Source organism: Herpailurus yagouaroundi, unplaced genomic scaffold (genome assembly GCF_014898765.1).
Source record: "Herpailurus yagouaroundi ecotype Mexico unplaced genomic scaffold, PumYag 426, whole genome shotgun sequence".
In the NCBI taxonomy this organism is placed as follows: domain Eukaryota; kingdom Metazoa; phylum Chordata; class Mammalia; order Carnivora; family Felidae; genus Herpailurus; species Herpailurus yagouaroundi.
Genome location: NW_024412643.1, coordinates 323,825 through 344,849, shown reverse-complemented (window position 1 = coordinate 344,849; position 21,025 = coordinate 323,825). Strand labels below are relative to the sequence as shown.

The 21,025-nt window shown below is 45.8% G+C and overlaps 1 protein-coding gene across 1 annotated transcript; it reads left to right on the top strand.

Moving 5' to 3' along the window:
• The first annotated feature begins 27 nt into the window (after positions 1-27).
• PTPN18 (protein tyrosine phosphatase non-receptor type 18) lies at positions 28-20,809 on the top strand. Its single transcript, XM_040463754.1, is given in 16 exon segments — positions 28-363; positions 420-532; positions 2,053-2,219; positions 2,749-2,825; positions 2,905-2,988; positions 3,098-3,148; positions 10,295-10,363; positions 16,920-16,982; positions 17,199-17,341; positions 18,229-18,269; positions 18,332-18,450; positions 18,535-18,722; positions 18,961-19,028; positions 19,348-19,899; positions 20,329-20,403; positions 20,612-20,809. Coding segments are annotated over 16 exon segments (2,214 nt in total). The 3' UTR covers positions 20,680-20,809.
• The last annotated feature ends 216 nt before the right edge of the window (positions 20,810-21,025 follow it).

Genomic DNA, 21,025 nt, shown 5'->3' with positions numbered 1-21,025 from the left:
CCGACGGGGGAGGCCAGGCGAGAACGAATGGCCATCTACCGAACGCGGGCACTTGGAAGGTTGGTCCCGGGCTTCCAAGCAAGAGGAAGCGTCCGCGGGATTGTGCGGTGTCACCCGACGTGCCCCGCGCGCAGACCAAGCGAGGCGCGGGCGCCGGACTCAGTCCCGCCGCACAGCCGCAGGCGACCCGCCGCGCTGGCTGCTACGGGCCCCGGAGCCTGCGGGCGCTACCAGGGCGAGCTCCGGACGCCTTGGCCGAGGGGCGCGCCCTGCTGGCTGTCGCGCGATTCCATTGGGTCGCAAGGTCGGAGGCGGGGCCTCCGCTGCCAGCCGCGCCTCCAGCATGCTGGATACTGGCCACTGGCTCGGGGCTCAGTCCTCGGACACGACGTAGCTAGCCCGCGGCGTCTGAGCCGCAGCTGGGACGTGGCGCGGAGCGGAGCGTCCGGGAGCAGCTGGAGGCGGGCTGCCGGGAGGAGGTGGCCCTTGCCGGCGAGTTCAGCGTGAGCGGGCGAGAGCGGACCGCCAGACGGTGCGCTTCGGCTCCTAGTCCTGGACTGTCTGGAGGTCTGCCCTCCTTCCGTCTCTCCCTCTGTCGGCGTCCGGGGCTGTCTCCCGGCCTCGAGGTAAGTTGTTCTCTCCCCAGCACGGGTCTGTCACTCTCTCCCCTGTCTCTGTCTTCGCCCTCCGCCTGCAGGGCCCCAGAAAGCGAATCCACTAACTGCCTGGCTGGACCGCGCCCATCCCAGCCCTGGCTTCCCTGACCGCGTCTCGCTCCGGAACCGCGCACAGCCGTGGCTTCCGTGACCTCGTCCCGCTCCAGAACCGCGTACGGCCCTGGCTCTCATGACCAGGTCCCGCTCCGGAGCCGCGCACACCCCTGATTCTCGTGACCTCGTCCTGCTCCGGAACCGCGCACACCCCTTCCTCCCGTGACGGCGTCCGACTCTGGAACCGCGCACACCCCTGGCTCATGACCTCGTCCGGCTCCGGAACCGCGCACACCCCTGCCTCCCATGACCGCATCCCGCTCCGGAACCGCCCACACTCCTGGCTCTCGTGACAGCGTCCCGCTCCGGAACCGCGCACACTCCGGGCTCCCGTGACCTCGTCCCACTGCCGGTCTGGGCAGCAGCAGAAGACGGCGCAGCAAGGGAAGGCAGGTGCAGGATCAAGCTGGAAGCCGATCACCAGGGCCTCTCTAGGAAGGAAACGGCTGGGGGAAGAGGAGCGCAGAGGCCCCGCTGAGGCGGGTAGTGGTCGCCGCGCTCTGATAGACGCTGTGGCCTCGGGTGCTTCACGTGGCCCCTCTGGCATTGGTTTCTCGGGTGAAATGCGGCCCTTGCCGACTAAAGTGGCGTGAGGAACTGGTGTAGGTTAAAAGAGCGCCTAGCACATCTTGAGCGCTCACTTTGTAGGCGTCTTTGTCACTAGTTATAAACACTCTCAACATTACAGGGGGGAGGTGCAAGCCGTGCGTAGGGAACGGTAATGCAGCATCGTAGGCATTTGGTAGGTGTTACTTATCACCGTCTGATTATGAGTAGCTGAGGAGGATAGTAATACAGTCGCCACTAATAACAATCTAACAGTAACAAGGTATCTGTAATATTTTGTTACACAAGTAATGTTATACGTTATAATTCATATACAGTGTATATTGTTATATGTATCATATATCATGCTTGTTAAATACATACTACGTTATAGTTATTGTTTGCAATACAATACAATTGAGTGTATAGTGTAGATGCAGAGAGGTCTGAATGCCACCCTCACTGTGCCGCTTCCTGGGGCGGGGGGGGGGGGGGAACTTTTGCCAAGTCACTCAACCATGTGGTGGTGCCTCAGCTTTCTTACCTACGCGGTGGGGACATCAATAATAGTACCCACTTGGGGAAGACCTGGCGATGACTCAATGCCATTGGCACAGAGAAGGCGCGTGGTCACTACCATTAGCAGGGCACCATGCTTTCCGGAAAAGTCTGCATTCGCCTCTCACAGGCCACGTGCTTTGTGTCCCTACAAGCCACTCTGTGCCCCAGGACTTTGATCTGGTTCCTCTTTTCCTTCTCCTTCCCCTGGTCTGCTTGGTGTGCCTCCCAACCAGGACATCCAGGCCTGCTTAGCCACATGGAAGACTGAGCCTGTGCATTCCACCCAGGCTGGCAGTCGGCCAGGGAATGTGAGGAAAAACCACCACAAAGATGTGCTTCCAAGTAAGTCAGGGGCTTTCAGGAGTAGATGGGGTTCTGCACCCACCCCTCACCGCAGCACAGTCCAGTCCACCCCAGTTTGCTCCCAGAGCACTCCCTCCCAGGTCCTTGCCAATCCTTGCAGTGGCTGCCTTTCTTTCTTTTGTTCTTTTAAGTTTATTTATTTATTTATTTATTTATTTATTTATTTATTTATTTATTTTGAGAGAGACAGTGTGAGCAGGGGAGGGGCAGAGAGAGAGAGAGAGAGGGAGAGAGAGAAAATCCCAAGCAGGCTCCATGCTGCCACCTGTGGGAGCCCCACTCCAGGCTCCACTGGAATTCACCAACTCTGAGACCATGACCTGAGCTGAAACCAAGAGCGGGAGGCATAATGAACTGAATCACCCAGGCACCCCCGTGGCTGCCTTTCTCCTGAGCAGCTCATGAGTGTACCTAGGTGGACCCCTGCTGCGTGTGCAGCATCCCTGCTGGCTTTCATCCAGGAGGCTGTCAGGGGCTTGGTGCCTTTTCTCATCTCTCCCACTGGCAGATGATCAGGCACCAGTGGTCCTGTCCCTGCTCCAGGAGGAGGGACACGGCCACTACATCAATGGCAACTTCATCCAAGTCAGGCTGGGAGTCAGGGACAGGGTGGACATGGTGGGGGTGACAACAGGATCTGGGTGGTGAACTTAGCCTTTATCAGGGAGCAGACGGAAGCCGGGCCTATATTACCACACAGGGACCCCTGCCTCACACCTTGCTAGACTTCTGGCGCCCGGTCTGGGAGTCTCCCCCCCCCCCCCCCCCCCCCCCCCCCCCCCCCCGGGAGCTAACATTCTGAGTCCTCCCTTGGCGTTGTTTTTCCTGTCCCCAAATCATTCCTCTCTCCCCTTATCTTTCGTGTCTCCGTGATCCTGAAGGCATGTCGAGATATGGAGAATGGGCAGGTAGGTGTTCTCAGCTCTCTAGAATGCATTTCCTTGTGCAGGGAGAAGGCAAGAGAAATCTTGCTAGCACCTCCCTAATGCTACTACTGAAAGGCCCAGTTCTTGGAGTGACTCCACTATTGCTCTTTAATTTTTTTGTTGCTGTCTTTCGTCTTATTCATGGTGCTTATCCCTGCAGTGTTCACAACCCCTCTACTGCTGGGCTTCCCACCCCAAATCTGCACCATAGACCATCAGGTCCTATACTCTGGCTTCCCTGGTACAGCTCTGATGTCTTTTTGCCTCTCCTTCCTTCACTCTGCTCTAGCCAGTCTGGCCTTTGCTGTTCCTCAGATGTGTCAGGGATGGCTCTGCCTCAGAGCCTGTGGGTTGGCTGTTCCCTCTGCCTGGAACATTCAAGGCTACTTCCTCCATGAGGCCTTCCTGGATCTTACATCATTTAAAACTCCCAGAACTCCCACTCTCCTTCCCTGTCCTATTTTCCTTTTTGCCTCACAGTTCTTCCCACTTCTAGCATACAAGGTAATCTACACATTGTTTATTCTCCATCTTCCTGATAAGAAGGAAAGTCCAGGAGGGCAGGGATCTCTATTTTGCCTGTTAGCATAAATTAGTTCCTCAGTAAACATATATCAGCATCGAAGGCACATGATTCTGCATTCTGGCCTGCATGGACAGGGTTGTGGGGTGGGTAAGTACTGCCCGGGGCGAATGGCTGATCATGGAGTATGCACAATCTGTAGTGACGTCCATTTTTCATTCCTGACTTTGGTAATTTGTGGTCGGCGTCTGTCACTCCTTAAGTCAGTCTGGCTAGAGTAAAGATGGGCAAACTTTAGCTGTTGTAGTAGGTCTGTCTTGCAGCCTTTTTCTTTTTTTTTCTTGTAAATAAAATGTGTTAGAATATAGCCACACTCATATGTTTATATATCATGTATACCTGCTTTCATACTACAATGGCAGATTTCACTAGTTTCAAGATGGGTAGATTGAATGGCTCACAAATGTAAAGTAGTTATTTATTATCTGGGCCTTTATAGGAAATGTTAGCCATCTCTGGGCTAGAGGTTTATCAGCTGTATTAATTTTTTTTCAAAGAAGCAGCTTTGGGCTTTACTCATTTTCTTTATTTTTTTTTCATTTCCTATTTCATGAATATCTTCTCTTCTTCATTTTTCCTTCCTAAAGGTTATTTAGGTTTAACTTGCTCTTATTTTCCTAATTTCTTAAACTTACATCATTGATTTGAAATTTTTCTTTTTTTTATGTATAAGCATTTAGTGTTATTCACTTTTCTTTAAGCTTTAGCTACATCTCACAAACATGATAAGTTGTGTCTTCTCCAATTAGTTCAAAATATTTTCTAATTTCCCTTGTGGTTTCTTCTTTGACTCGTGGTATTTTACCCCAGTTGTTCTTAGTTTCCAAATATTTGAGGATTTTCCCATATATCTTCCTGTTATTTTTAGTTAATTCCACTGTGGTCAAGGAACAACTTTATATGATTTCAATCTTTCTAAATGTACTGAAACTTGTTTTATGGCTATGAATATGGTCTATATTGGTAAATACTCTGGTATTTATTGGTTAATTATTGGTAGATATTCTGGTAAATACTCAGAAAGAATGTGTGTTCTGCTTTTGTTGGGCGGAATGATCTATAAATATCAAGTCAGTCAAATTTACTGTGTCTTTGTTGACATTTTAATATTTTTGTATCTTTATTGTATTTTATAAATCTTAACTGATTACTTTTCTCTAAATGTTCTATCAATCGCTGAGAGAGGAGTGAAGTCTCCAGCTGTTCTATAATTGACAATTAGTATAATGTTATTTAAGTCTTATGTTTTGTATGGCCTTTTCGGAGGGGGTCTACTTGCCTTATTATTTGCTGAAATAATATTGAAATTTTCTAATTTTAAAATTATCTGGTTTGTCTTTTCAGTTCTGTCAGTTTCTGCTTCAGTTATTTTAAAAATCTGTAATTGAGTACATATACAGTTAGGATTATGTCTTCCTGATGAATCAATCCCTTTTCCAATATGTAAGGTCTCTTTTTATCTCTGGCAATATTCCTTTTTCTGAAGTGTACTTTGATATTAATACAGCCATTTAAATTACTCAGGTGTGCATATCTTTTTCCATTCTTTTACTTTTTTAAAGAATCTATGTTCATCCTTATTTTTATTTTTTTGAGTTTATTTATTTATTTTGAGAGAGAGAGAGAGAGAGAGAGAGAGAGAGAGAGTGTGTGTGTGTGTGTGTGTGTGTGTGTGTGTGTGTGTGTGTGTGTATGGGGGAGGGGCAGAAAGAGAGAGAAAGAGAAGCCCAAGGAGGCCCTGAGTTCTCAGCGCAGAGCCCCACTGTGGACTTGATCTCACTGAACGTGAGATCATGACCTGAGCCAATATCAAGAGTCAGATGCTTAATAGACTGAGCCACCCAGGCACCCCCATCATTATTTTTAAAGTGTCATGTAGGTGGCATATTGTAGGGACTTACTTTAGTATTCAGTCTGACAATTTCTGCCTTTATTTGGAGTATTTAGTTGTTAATATAATTATCAGTAATGTTGAATTTAAACCTACCATCTTTCTGTTTTCTATTTGTTCCATCTGTTCTTTGTCCCTTCATTCTTCTTCTCTGTCTTCTTTCAGACTGAGAATTTTTATGAATTCATTTCATAGTCATTATTGACTTATTAGCTATACCTCTTTGTATTATGTACTTAGTGGTGGCTTTGGAGTTTACAAGTTAGGTCTAATTTATCACAGCAAATAATATTATACCATTTCATTTAAAATATAAGAACTTTAGCATATTTCAATTTTCCCATTCCATGCTTCACGTTATTGTCGCCATAGATTTTAATTCTAAATATAAAATACTCTACCATACACTGCTATTATTTTTGCTTTAGATTATCTTTCACTTAATTTTTTAATTTTTTATTTTAACTCCAGTGTAGTTAGCATACAGTGTTAGTTACAGTGTACAACATAGTGATTCAAAAATTCTATACATTACTCAGTGGTCATCAAGATAAGCATACTCTTAATCCCTTTTACCCGTTTTACCCATTCCCCCTTCCCCACCTCCCCTCTGGTAATCATCAGTTTGTTCTCTATATTTGAGTCTGTTTTATGGTTTCTCTCTTTTTTTTCTTCATTCATGTGTTTTGTTTCTTAAGTTCCACATGTGACTGAAATCATATGGTATTTGTCTTTCTCTGACTTACTTCGCTTAGCACTGTACCCTCTAGATCCATCCATGTTGTTGCAAATAGCAAAATTTCATTCTTTTCTATAGCTGAATATCTTCTTTATCTATTCGTCTATTGATGGACACTTGGGCTGCTTCCATAACTTGGCTATTGTAAATAATTCTGTAATAAACACAGGGGTGCATATATCATTTTGAATTAATGTTTTCATATTCTCTCATATTCTCAAATACCAAGTACTGCGATTACTGGATCATAGGGTATTATGTCATCTGCTAATAGTGAAAGTTTTACTTCTTTCTTACCAATTTGGGTGCCTTTTATTTCCTTTTCTTTCTGATTGCTGTGGCAAAATTAAAACCTTCTGTACAGCAAAGGAAACAACAACAAAACTAAAGGGCAACCTACACTGAATGGGAGAAGATATTTGCAAATGGCATATCCAATAAAGAGTTAGTATTCAAAATATATAGAGAACTGATGCAAGTCAACAGCCAAAAAACCAAATAATCCAATTAAAAAATGGACAGAAGGCATAAACAGACATTTCTTTTTCTTTTCTTTAAATTTTAATTTAAATTCTAGTTAGTTAACATATAGTGTAATATTGGTTTCAGGAGTTAATTTAGTGATTCATCACTTACATATAACACACAGTGCTCATCATAACAAGTACCCTCCTTAATACCCATCACCCGTTTAGCCCATTCCCCCACCCACCTCCCTCCATCAATCCTGAGTTTGTTTTCTATAGTTAAGAATCTCTTATGGTTTGCTTCCCTCTCTCTTTTTCCCCCCTTCCCCTATGTTCATCTGTTTTATTTCTTAAATTCCACACATGAGTGAAATCATAAGATATTTGTCTTTGTCTGACATATTTCACTTAGCATAATACACTGTAGCTCCATCCATATCATTGCAAATGGCAAGATTTCATTCTTTTTGATGGCCAAATAATATTCCATTGTATGCATATACCCAACTTCTTTATCCATTCATCAGTCGATGGACATTTGGGCTCTCTCCATAGTTTGGTTACTGTTGATAATGCTGCTATAAATATCGGGGTGCATGTACCCCCTTGAATATGTATTTTTGTATCCTTTGGGTAAATACCTACTGGCACAATTGCTGGGTCATAGGGTAGTTCTATTTTTAACTTTTTGAGGAACCTCCATCCTGTTCTCCAGAGTGGCTGCACCAGTTTGTGTCCCTACCAACAGTACAAGAGGGTTCCTCTTTCTCCACATCCTCACCAACATCTGTTGTTTCCCATGTTGTTAGTTTTAGCCATTCTGACAGGTGTGAGGTGGCATCTCATCGTGGTTTTGATTTGTATTTCCCTGATGATGAGTGATGTTGAGCATCTTTTCATGTGTCTGTTAGCCATCTGGATGTCTTCTTTGGAAAAATGTCTATTCATTCCCTCTGCCCATTTTTTAGCTGGATTACTTGTTTTTTGGGTGCTGAGTTTGATAAGTTCTTTGTAGATTTTGGATACTAACCCTTTATCAGATATGTCATTTGCAAATAACTTCTCCCATTCCATAGGCTGCCTTTTAGTTTTGTTGAGTGTTTCCTTTACTGTGCAGAAGCTTTTTATCTTGATGAAACACTAATACTCCATTTTTGCTTTAGTTTCCCTTACTTCCAGTGATTTGTCTGGTAAGAAGTTGCTCCCGCTGAGGTCAAAGAAATTGCTGCCTGTATTCTCCTCTATGGTTTTGATGGTTTCATGTCTCACATTTAGGTCTTTCGTCCACTTTGAATTTATTTTTGTGGGTCCAGTTTCATTCTTCTGCATGTTGCCATCCCATTTTCCCAACACCATTTGTTGAAGAGATTGTCATTTTTCCATTGGGTATTCTTTCCTGCTTTGTTGAAGATCAGTTGACCATATAGTTATGGGCCCATTTTTGGGTTTTCTATTCTGTTCCATTGATCTCTGTGTCTGTTTTGTGCCAGTACCATATTGCCTTGATTACTATAGTTTTGTAATATAGCTTGAAGTCCAGAATCATGGTGCCTCCCGCTTTGCATTTCTGTTTCAGTATTGCTTTGGCTATTTGGGATCTTGTGTGGCTCCATACAAATTTTAGGATTGTTTGTTCTAGCTCTGTGAAAAAATGCTGTTGGTATTTTGATAGGGATTGCATTAAATATGTAGATTTCCTTGGGTATAGACATTTTAACAATGTTTGTTGTTCCAATCTGTGAGCATGGAGTGTTTTTCCAGGTCTTTGTGTCCTCTTTCATTTCTTTCATAAGACTTGTATAGTTTTCAGAGTACAGATGTTTTACCTCTTTGGTTAGGCTTATTTCTAGGTATCTTTTGGGTCTTGGCACAATTATAAATGGAATCAGTTCTTTGATTTCTTTTTCTGCTGCTTCATTATTGGTGTATAGAAATGCAATAGTTTTCTGTACATTGATTTTATATCCTGTGATTTTGCTGAAATAAGTTCTGGCAATATTTTTGGTGGAGGCTTTCAGGCTTTCTACATGGAGTATCATGTCATCTGCAAATAGTGAAGGCTTGACTTCTTCCTTGCCAGTTTGGCTGACTTTTGTTTCTTTTTGTTAACTGATGTTCATTTTATCCCCAGTCATTTTTTTTTTTCTTTTTTCCACTTTAAATAGTTTCTATTGCTATGTCGTCATGGTCTTTTTTTTAATTGTTTCTTCTATGTCTAATCTACTATTAGACAGTGAATTTTTTATTTTATGTATTTTATTTTTCCTCTCTAGAAGTTCCATTTAGGTCTTCTTTATACCTTTTGTTTCACTTTCATCATGTTCATGTTTGCCTTTTCATCTTCAAGTATAATTAAAATGTTTTTAAAAATTGTTTAAAGGTCTATTCTTTCCTCATCCCTACCGGATCTTGTCTTCACTGATTTTTCTCCTGGTTAGGGATTTTGTTGTTTGCTAGTGTGTCTAGTAAATTTTTATTGGATGCTTGACATTTTTAATTTTACACAGGTCACTGTTGGATTTTATTGTCTTCCTTTAAAGAGTGTTGGACTTTTTCTGGAGGGTAGTTAAGTTACTTTTTGATGTTTGATCATTTTAAGGTTTGTTTTTAAGCTTTTGTAGGGCAGGTCTAGAGTGGCCTTTATTCTGGAACTAATTTCACTCTACTCCTAAAGTGTGGTCTTTTTTGATTCCCTACTGAATGCCCTTATAGTCAGTCAGGTCTCTCCACTCAGGCTGGAAGGAATGTAAATTATTTCTGTCCCATTATGAACATTGCAGGGAATGTTCATCTTATAGGTCCCTAGTTATTCTCCTTTCTTGGGAAGTTATTCTTGCCTAGTTTCATGACATATTTGCTCAGATTATTACTCAGCTAAAAATAGTCAAGGGGATCATATGCAGACTTCTGGAGGTTTGTTTGTTTACTTTTGTTTGCATATCTCTGTTCTTTCCAGGACTCTGCCCTTCAAATTCCAGCTGCCTTCTCCTCCCTTAGCCGTAATCTCTGGCTCCTCAACTCGGTGGGATCTCTGGACTCCCCATGTCCTGCAGCCTGGTGACTGCCTCTAGGGAGTAAGCTGGAGTAGTCATAAGATTTAACCCATGTGTTTCCCTTTGTTCAGTGATCACAATCCTGCAATGCCTGTGGTCCAATGTCTGAAAATAGCGGCTCATAAAAAACATACCCAGTTTTTTTAGTTGCTTACAGTATGAGAATATTCTGGCCTGTCTTCCTCCTGCATGGTCAGAAGCTCAAGTCACCACTATGTCTGTGTGTGTTTAATCTGACAAGGCTCTGCCAGCTGGCCTGCACTATAGCTGCAGCTGTCTGTGCTTCCAGCAGCAATGCCTGAGGTGTCCTGTGAGAGTGTGGACGTATTGAGCTAGAACTCTAAAGCAGACTGCCCCTCTTTATTCCTTGCCCTTTCTCCCTTACCTTTTTGAAGAAAAAGTGTGAGCATTACTGGGACCAAGAACAGGAACCACTACAGATTGGACTATTCTTCACCGTGCTGGTAAGCTGGAGCAGAGGTGGGAACAGTGTTTTATGGAGTCTTGAATGTTAGGGAGGTTTCACAGAAGATTCTCAGGGTGGAAGGCTTTAGGGCTGAGCCTGAAAGGATGAACAGTTTTCCCACAGCCCCCTCACACTTATTAGTATGCAAATAGTCATAACTCAATACATGCATTCGTTTTGCATTTTAACTATGATCATGATTATCTCTGTTATACAAATGTGCCTTGTTAAGTTCTTAAAATCCTTATTTCCCTTAACATTTCAAAAGTCAGGAAAATCTGTCACCTCAAGTCATACATACAGTTGGTACATGAGAAGTGCAATAAAACTCTTGTAGAACAGAGGAAATCTCTTTTTTTCACTATAAATGAGCTTGCTGGGGTGTTTAATCATATTTCTTCTTTCCCTCCTCCATCAAATGTTTCCTTCAGGAAAGCCATGGGGGATGTTTTAGCTGAATGCGTTTTATTTTTTATTTTTTATTTATTTTATTTATATATGAAATTTATTGTCAAATTGGTTTCCATACAACACCCAGTGCTCATCCCAAAAGGTGCCCTCCTCAATACCCATCACCCACCCTCTCCTCCCTCCCACCCCCCATCAACCCTTAGTTTGTTCTCAGTTCTCAACAGTCTCTTATGCTTTGGCTCTCTCCCACTCTAACCTCTTTTTTTTTTTTTTCTTCCCCTCCCCCATGGGTTCCTGTTAAGTTTCTCAGGATCCACATAAGAGTGAAACCATATGGTATCTGTCTTTCTCTGTATGGCTTATTTCACTTAGCATCACACTCTCCAGTTCCATCCACGTTGCTACAAAAGGCCATATTTCATTTTTTCTCATTGCCACGTAGTATTCCATAGTGTATATAAACCACAATTTCTTTATCCATTCATCAGTTGATGGACATTTAGGCTCTTTCCATAATTTGGCTATTGTTGAGAGTGCGGCTATGAACATTGGGGTACAAGTGCCCCTATGCATCAGTACTCCTGTGTCCCTTGGATAAATTCCTAGCAGTGCTATTGCTGGGTCATAGGGTAGGTCTATTTTTAATTTTCTGAGGAACCTCCACACTGCTTTCCAGAGTGGCTGCACCAGTTTGCATTCCCACCAACAGTGCAAGAGGGTTCCCGTTTCTCCACATCCTCTCCAGCATCTATAGTCTCCTGAGTTGTTCATTTTGGCCACTCTGACTGGCGTGAGGTGATACCTGAGTGTGGTTTTGATTTGTATTTCCCTGATAAGGAGCGACGCTGAACATCTTTTCATGTGCCTGTTGGCCATCCGGATGTCTTCTTTAGAGACGTGTCTATTCATGTTTTCTGCCCATTTCTTCACTGGGTTATTTGCTTTTCGGGTGTGGAGTTTGGTGAGCTCTGTATAGATTTTGGATACTAGCCCTTTGTCCGATATGTCATTTGCAAATATCTTTTCCCATTCCGTTGGTTGCCTTTTCGTTTTGTTGGTTGTTTCCTTTGCTGTGCAGAAGCTTTTTATCTTCATAAGGTCCCAGTAATTCACTTTTGCTTTTAATTCCCTTGCCTTTGGGGATGTGTCAAGTAAGAGATTGCTACGGCTGAGGTCAGAGAGGTCTTTTCCTGCTTTCTCCTCTAAGGTTTTGATGGTTTCCTGTCTCACATTCAGGTCCTTTATCCATTTTGAGTTCATTTTTGTGAATGGTGTGAGAAAGTGGTCTAGTTTCAACCTTCTGCATGTTGCTGTCCAGTTCTCCCAGCACCATTTGTTAAAGAGACTGTCTTTTTTCCATTGGATGTTCTTTCCTGCTTTGTCAAAGATGAGTTGGCCATACGTTTGTGGGTCTAGTTCTGGGGTTTCTATTCTATTCCATTGGTCTATGTGTCTGTTTTTGTGCCAATACCATGCTGTCTTGCTGATTACAGCTTTGTAGTAGAGGCTAAAGTCTGGGATTGTGATGCCTCCTGCTTTGGTCTTCTTCTTCAAAATTACTTTGGCTATTCGGGGCCTTTTGTGGTTCCATATGAATCTTAGGATTGCTTCTTCTAGTTTCGAGAAGAATGCTGGTGCAATTTTGATTGGGATTGCATTGAATGTGTAGATAGCTTTGGGTAGTATTGACATTTTGACAATATTTATTCTTCTAATCCATGAGCAGGGAATGTCTTTCCATTTTTGTTTAAATCTTCTTCAATTACCTTCATAAGCTTTCTATAGTTTTCAGCATACAGATCCTTTACATCTTTGGTTAGATTTATTCCTAGGTATTTTATGCTTCTTGGTGCAATTGTGAATGGGATCAGTTTCTTTATTTGTCTTTCTGTTGCTTCATTGTTAGTGTATAAGAATGCAACTGATTTCTGTACATTGATTTTGTATCCTGCAACTTTGCTGAATTCATGGATCAGTTCTAGCAGACTTTTGGTGGAGTCTGTCGGATTTTCCATGTATAATATCATGTCATCTGCAAAAAGCGAAAGCTTGACTTCATCTTTGCCAATTTTGATGCCTTTGATTTCCTTTTGTTGTCTGATTGCTGATGCTAGAACTTCCAGCACTATGTTAAACAACAGCGGTGAGAGTGGGCATCCCTGTCGTCTTCCTGATCTCAGGGGAAAAGCTCTCAGTTTTTCCCCGTTGAGGATGATGTTAGCTGTGGGCTTTTCATAAATGGCTTTTATGATCTTTAAGTATGTTCCTTCTATCCCGACTTTCTCAAGGGTTTTTATTAAGAAAGGGTGCTGGATTTTGTCAAAGGCCTTTTCTGCATCGATTGACAGGATCATATGGTTTTTCTCTTTTTTTTTTGTTAATGTGATGTATCACGTTGATTGATTTGCGAATGTTGAACCAGCCCTGCATCCCAGGAATGAATCCCACTTGATCATGGTGAATAATTCTTTTTATATGCCGTTGAATTCGATTTGCCAGTATCTTATTGAGAATTTTTGCATCCATATTCATCAGGGATATTGGCCTGTAGTTCTCTTTTTTTACTGGGTCTCTGTCTAGTTTAGGAATCAAAGTAATACTGCCTTCATAGAGTGAGTCTGGAAGTTTTCCCTCCCTTTCTATTTTTTGGAATAGCTTGAGAAGGATAGGTATTATCTGTGCTTTAAACGTCTGGTAGAACTCCCCTGGGAAGCCATCTGGTCCTGGACTCTTATTTGTTGGGAGATTTTTGATAACCGATTCAATTTCTTCACTGGTGATGGGTCTGTTCAAGCTTTCTATTTCCTCCTGATTGAGTTTTGGAAGAGTGTGGGTGTTCAGGAATTTGTCCATTTCTTCCAGGTTGTCCAATTTGTTGGCATATAATTTTTCATAGTATTCCCTGATAATTGTTTGTATCTCTGAGGGATTGGTTGTAATAATTCCATTTTCATTCATGATTTTATCTATTTGGGTCCTCTCCCTTTTCTTTTTGAGAAGCCTGGCTAGAGGTTTGTCAATTTTGTTTATTTTTTCAAAAAACCAACTCTTGGTTTCGTTGATCTGCTCTACAGTTTTTTTAGATTCTATATTGTTTATTTCTGCTCTGATCTTTATTATTTCTCTTCTTCTGCTGGGTTTAGGCTGCCTTTGCTGTACTGCTTCTATTTCCTTTAGGTGTGCTGTTAGATTTTGTATTTGGGATTTTTCTTGTTTCTTGAGATAGGCCTGGATTGCAATGTATTTTCCTCTCAGGACTGCCTTCACTGCATCCCAAAGCATTTGGATTGTTGTATTTTCATTTTCGTTTGTTTCCATATATTTTTTAATTTCTTCTCTAATTGCCTGGTTGACCCACTCATTCGTTAGTAGGGTGTTCTTTAACCTCCATGCTTTGGGAGGTTTTCCAGACTTTTTTCTGTGGTTGATTTCAAGCTTCATAGCATTGTGGTCTGAAAGTATGCATGGTATGATTTCAATTCTTGTAAACTTATGAAGGGCTGTTTTGTGACCCAGTATATGATCTATCTTGGAGAATGTTCCATGTGCACTCGAGAAGAAAGTATATTCTGTTGCTTTGGGATGCAGAGTTCTAAATATATCTGTCAAGTCCATCTGATCCAATGTCTCATTCAGGGCCCTTGTTTCTTTATTGACCGTGTGTCTAGATGATCTATCCATTTCTGTAAGTGGGGTGTTAAAGTCCCCTGCAATTACCACATTCTTATCAATAAGGTTGCTTATGTTTATGAGTAATTGTTTTATATATTTGGGTGCTCCGGTATTCAGCGCATAGACATTTATAATTGTTAGCTCTTCCTGATGGATAGTCCCTGTCACTATTATATAATGTCCTTCTTCATCTCTTGTTACAGCCTTTAATTTAAAGTCTAGTTTCTCTGATATAAGTATGGCTACTCCAGCTTTCTTTTGGCTTCCAGTAGCATGATAAATAGTTCTCCATCCCCTCACTCTCAATCTAAAGGTGTCCTCAGGTCTAAAATGAGTCTCTTGTAGACAGCAAATAGATGGCTCTTGTTTTTTTATCCATTCTGATACCCTATGTCTTTTGGTTGGCGCATTTAATCCATTTACATTCAGTGTTATTATAGAAAGATATGGGTTTAGAGTCATTGTGATGTCTGTATGTTTTATGCTTGTAGTGATGTCTCTGGTAGTTTGTCTCACAGGGTCCCCCTTAGGATCTCTTGTAGGGCTGGTTTAGTGGTGACAAATTCCTTCAGTTTTTGTCTGTTTGGGAAGACCTTTATCTCTCCTTCTATTCTAAATGACAGACTTGCTGGATAAAGGATTCTCGGCTGCATATTTTTTTCTGTCTAGCACACTGAAAATCTCGTGCCAATTCTTTCTGGCCTGCCAAGTTTCAAAAGAGAGATCAGTCACGAGTCTTACAGGTCTCCCTTTATATGTGAGGGCACGTTTACCCCTGGCTGCTTTCAGAATTTTCTCTTTATCCTTGTATTTTGCCAGTTTCATTATGATATGTCGTGTAGAAGATCGATTCAAGTTACGTCTGAAGGGAATTCTCTGTGCCTCTTGGATTTCAATGCCTTTTTCCTTCCCCAGTTCAGGGAAGTTCTCAGCTATTATTTCTTCAAGTACCCCTTCAGCACCTTTCCCTCTCTCTTCCTCCTCTGGGATACCAATTATGCGTATATTATTTCTTTTTAGTGTATCACTTAGTTCTCTGATTTTCCCCTCATACTCCTGGATTTTTTTATCTCTCTTTTTCTCAGCTTCCTCTTTTTCCATAACTTTATCTTCTAGTTCACCTATTCTCTCCTCTGCCTCTTCAATCCGAGCTGTGGTGGTTTCCATTTTGTTATGCATTTCATTTAAAGCGTTTTTCAGCTCCTCGTGACTGTTCCTTAGTCCCTTGATCTCTGTAGCAAGAGATTCTCTGCTGTCAGCTATACTGTTTTCAAGCCCAGCGATTAATTTTATGACTATTATTCTAAATTCACTTTCTGTTATATTATTTAAATCCTTTTTGATCAGCTCATTAGCTGTTGTTATTTCCTGGAGATTCTTCTGAGGGGAATTCTTCCGCTTGGTCATTATGGATAGTCCCTGGCGTGGTGAGGACCTGCAGGGCACTTCCCCTGTGCTGTGGTGTATAACTGGAGTTGGTGGGCGGAGCCGCAGTCAGACCTGATGTCTGCCCCCAGCCCACCGCTGGGGCCACCGTCAGACTGGTGCGTGCCTTCTCTTCCCCTCTCCTAGGGGCGGGATTCACTGTGGGGTGGGGTGGCCTGTCTGGGCTACTTGCACACTGTCAGTCTTGTGGTGCTGGGGATCTGGCGTCTTAGCTGGGGTGGGTAGGCAAGGTGCACAGGGGCAGGAGGGGCAGGCTTAGCTTGCTTCTCCTTAGGTGATCCTCTTCAGGAGGGGCCCTGTGGCAGCAGCAGGGAGTCAGATCCGCTGCCGGAGGTTTGGCTCCGCAGAAGCGCAGAGTTGGGTGTTTGCGCTGAGCGAGCAAGTTCCCTGGCAGGAACTGGTTCTCTTTGGGATTTTGGCTGGGGGATGGGCGGGGGAGATGGCGCTGGCGAGCGCCTTTGTTCCCCACCAAACTGAGCTCTGTCGTCCGGGGGCTCAGCAGCTTTCCTTCCCTTTGTCCTCCAGCCTTCCCGCTTTCTGAGCAGAGCTGTTAACTTATGACCTCCCAGCCGCTAAGTCGCGCTTGCTGTCGGAACACAGTCCGTCAGGCCCCTCCGCTTTTTGCAAGCCAGACTTGGGGGCTCTGCTTGGCCGGCGAGCCGCCCCTCCGCCCCGGCTCCCTCCCGCCAGTCCGTGGAGCGTGCACCGCCTCACCGCCCTTCCTACCCTCTTCCGTGGGCCTCTCGTCTGCGCTTGGCTCCGGCGACTCCGTTCTGCTAATCCTCTGGCGGTTTTCTGGGTTATTTAGGCAGGTGTAGGTGGAATCTAAGTGATCAGCAGGACGCGCGGTGAGCCCAGCGTCCTCCTACGCCGCCATCTTATCCGGTATCCAGGGCTGAATGCGTTTTAAAAACAATGTTGTTTGACTTTGATTTTTAATCAGAAATGCTTTGTTTTCTGTAAATGTCTTTTGGCACCTGTAGTCTTTGTTCTCCCTTCTCTTCCCACCTGCCCCACATCCTCAGACAAGGGAGACATGGCTGAACACAGACATCATACTCAGGGCACTTTAGGTCACCTTTCAGAAGGTACTGAAAAGGGAGGAGGAGGCTCCCATATGGGGAGAGCTGTTTTCTGTCTCCATTTTCTCATCTGTAAAATGGGCATTAGCAATAGTACTTATCTTCTCAGTTATTATCTGTTGGATTTAAATGAAAGATGTTTAGAATTGAGCCTGACATGTAGTAGGTACTCATAAATGTTTTTTTTTTTTAATTATTTGTCCCTCTTTTCCTGTGTTTCAGGAATGCCGATCTGTGTACCAGCTGCAATATATGTCCTGGCCAGACAGAGGAGTCACTAGCAATCCTGAACATGTGCTCACCATGGCAGAGGAAGCCCATCACCTCCAGGGATATGGCCCCAGGCCCGTCTGTGTCCACTGCAGGTTTAAGAAATGGGTTTTATGGGAGTGTGGTGAGACAGAGGTGACTGGGAGTGGGGGAGGGAGGCAGGGAGGCCAGTGCAGAACTTGGAGCCAGTCTTGCAGATTGAGTGCCTCTTTTTTTTTTTAAATACATTTATTGTCAAATTGGTTTCCATACAACACCCAGTGCTCATCCCAACAGATGCCCCCCCAATGCCCATCACCCACTTTCCCCTCCCTCCCACCCGCCATCAACCCTCAGTTTATTCTCAGTTTTTAAGAGTCTCTTATGGTTTGGCTCCCTCCCTCTCTAACTTCCCCCCCCCTTCCCCTCCCCCATGGTCTTCTGTTAAGTTTCTCAGGATCCACATAAGAGTGAAAACATATGCTATCTGTCTTTCTCTGTATGACTTATTTCACAGAGAGCATAACACTCTCCAGTTCCATCCATGGTGCTACAAAAGGCCATATTTCATTCTTTCTCATTACCAAGTAGGATTTCATTGTATATATAAACCACAACTTCTTTATCCATTCGTCAGGTGATGGACATTTAGGTTCTTTCCATAATTTGGTTATTGTTGAAACATTGAGGTACAAGTGCCCCTATGCATCAGCACTGAGTGCCTCTTGAGAAACCTGAGGCTACACTGCTCACACCACATCAACTGAAATTTAGCATTTATTGGACACCGACTGCCTGCTGGGGAGTAAGCACACAGTTGATGCTCAACAAATGTAAACAATTAAAAAGTGTTTTCTTTTAAATTGTAATTGGGGGATTCTGAGAATCAAAATGTGCTGCAGGGGATCCCCAGTTAGGGCCCTCACTGAAAACCCCAAATGCCTCGTACAAGAGGGGTTGTGGGCAGGTCCTGACCCAGCTTACTCTTATTCTTGCTTGTCAGTGCAGGTTGTGGGTGAACAGGTGTCCCGTGCACTGTGGATTAAACAGGTGCTCTTGACCCAGGTATGAATAGGGCATGTGTGCTTGGGTGCAGTGCAGGCCCCATGGCCACCAGGTCCTGCTCATGTGTCCTCTTTATCTCCACATGATCCCACCTAACTGCAGCCTCTTCAGCGTGGTCCTGGAGATGAGAAAGCAGCGGCCTGTAGCTGTGCAGACAAAGGTGAGAGCCTTAGTCTCCTCAATTCAAGGACACATGCCTCTTCCTCTTGTCTTCCCTTTTTGATGATTCCTCTTCCCCCACGAGGAGGAGTACAGGAATAGGAACCTGGTGGTTCAGATGTTCTTCTCAGCACTCCACACCTCCAGCCCCCTTTACCAGAACTTCAAGGAGGTACCAAGGCCTCCTGCCTACTGTCTTCCTGTCCACCATCAAACACCCTCAGAGACTAGGACCAGAGCAGAGGTCTGTGGACACCATCACTGCAGCATCTAGCCCCTGGACTCCCTCTGGGAGCAGGGACTGACTATGATATCTACCTTTGTTCTCCTCCTTGTGACCTTATCAGACTCCGCCTCAGCTTACCCCCCAGAGTCCGTGGTGACTTCCATCAGGGGTCTGGCAACTTTCCTCCACGCCTCGCAGCCTTCCCCTCCTGTCCTTCCCCAGAATTGTACCCCACTCTATGATGACGCCCTTTCCTTCCGGATCCTTCCCACCACACGCCATTAGCCTGGTGAGGTCCTCAGGCACCCAGCCCTATCTCCTCATTCTTCCCTTTCCAATTTCTCATGCCCAAGGTAACCCTTTCCTCGCCCTTTCAACACCGGCCCCTTCCTTGCTGTTCAATTTACCAAACATTCACTGACTCGCTCTTTGCCTGCACTCTGGGAACCTGCCCCAAGACGACACTTTGATCCCAGAGATCTCATTGCCTCTGCTTCTAAGGCTCGCCTCAATGTTAGCCGTTTCCTTGCTTCCCCGGTCATTAACTTAGCAAATATTTCTTGATGCAGCCCACTTGTCAGGCGTCGTGTCAGGTGCTGGGGGCACAGACCCAACCTTCCTTTGCAGCAGAGATGTCACCCCTCCTCTTTAAGACTAGCTCTCCATCTTGAGGCCGTCCCTCCCTCCCCTTTACATGCCACTTCCTCATTCCTTTATTCAAACATCTGCACGACAGGACCACCCCGCAATACCAATACGCTGCGCCCTCCACCCGCCAGGCTGGCCCCTTCCCTCCATCCACCAAACTAGCGGGGCCCTCCGGACGCACAGCGAGACGCCCCTCACCCAGAGGCCCCTCCCTCTCGCCACGGAAACCCGCCCGCTCCCCCTCTCCCGACCCGCCAGCAGCCTCGGGCGGGAAGGAAGCGGGCGGTTTGCGCGCCGCGAGCGGCCCCCACCCCCTCCTTCCTCGGGCTCGGCGTCTTCACTTCCTCCCCGCCCGCCCCGCCCGCAGGAGCATCTCGGCGCCCGGGTCCCCGGCTCCCGCTATGGCCGACACGGACACGTACGCGGTGGTGCAGAAGCGCAGGGCGCCCCCGGGGCCCGAGGCGGGGGCGCGGGGGCGCGGCGCGGAGGAGGCGCCGCTCTACAGCCAGGTGCTGCCGCGCGCCCGGAGGCCGCAGGCGCGCGCAGAGGAGGCGCAGGGGGCGCCGCCCGGGCGCGGTGAGTCCGGGCCGCCGGGGTGTGGGCCGGGAGGGCCGGCGCCCGCCAGCTCCTGCGCCAGACGGCGTGTGGCCGGTGTGGAGGGCCCCGCGGCCTCGAGGACCCCCCGCCCCTAAGGCCGGCCTGGTCACGGCCAAGGCTGACGTCGGTGCCTCTCCGGCCGCGCCTCTGGGACTGTTGCCCGCCCCGGCTCGGCCGGAAGTGCCCCAGGCCTAGCCGTGGCCCTAAGTCTGGGTCCGTTTCTCTGGCGACACCAGCTCGTCCGGACGGAGGTGGCCTTTGGCCCCGCCCCTACCGCGCCGGCCCCCAGGCCCCCACCCCCAACCCCTGGGAGCTTGGAGGATGAGGCTCTGCCCCGGGTGGGTTCCAGAGCTCCACGGGGCTGCCTGAATCGATCCGTGGGGGTGGGGGGTGGTTTTCTGCCCACAGTTCTGGCTGACCAAAGCCCCGCTGGGCCTGACGCCTACGAGGACGTGGTGGATGGAGCTCAGACCGGTGGGCTAGGTAAGTCAAAGCCTGGGTTGCTGGGATACCGCAGCTTGGACTGAAAACCAGGTGTTGGGGGTTTAGCGATAGTGGCATGGGGCTCCCACTCTCCGAGTCCTGTGGATGTGGCTGCAGTAAATCACAAGGGCCTGAAAGCTTGAGGATGACCTTCCACACGTGTCCACACCTCAGCTTCTCCACGAAACCCACGGTGCCCTTCTTCCAGGCTTCAACCTGCGCATTGGAAGGCCTAAAGGGCCCCGGGACCCCCCTGCTGAGTGGACCCAGGTGTGAGTGCTGCACCCCTGCCTGCCTGTTGCCCCACATGGGCACCTGGACTGCTGACGGCCATTCTCTGCTGTGTGAAGTGTTGGGAATGGGAATGATGGTCCTGGATCAAAATAAAAGTTTCTCAGGGTGGAAATATGGGGCTTTGCCCCAGTGATTATAGCATTCAGGGCCTGAGGCTGGGGGAGGTAGCTGGGAGATAATGGCTAGTGAGACCACACTGAACAGATTCAATAATAAACATCAGGATGGGCCCAACCCCAGGGTACTAGGCAAGTTCCCCCAGGTGTGAAAGAGAAGATGGACAGATGGGCTTCTGGAAACTGCCCCTATCACCACATAATGGACTAGT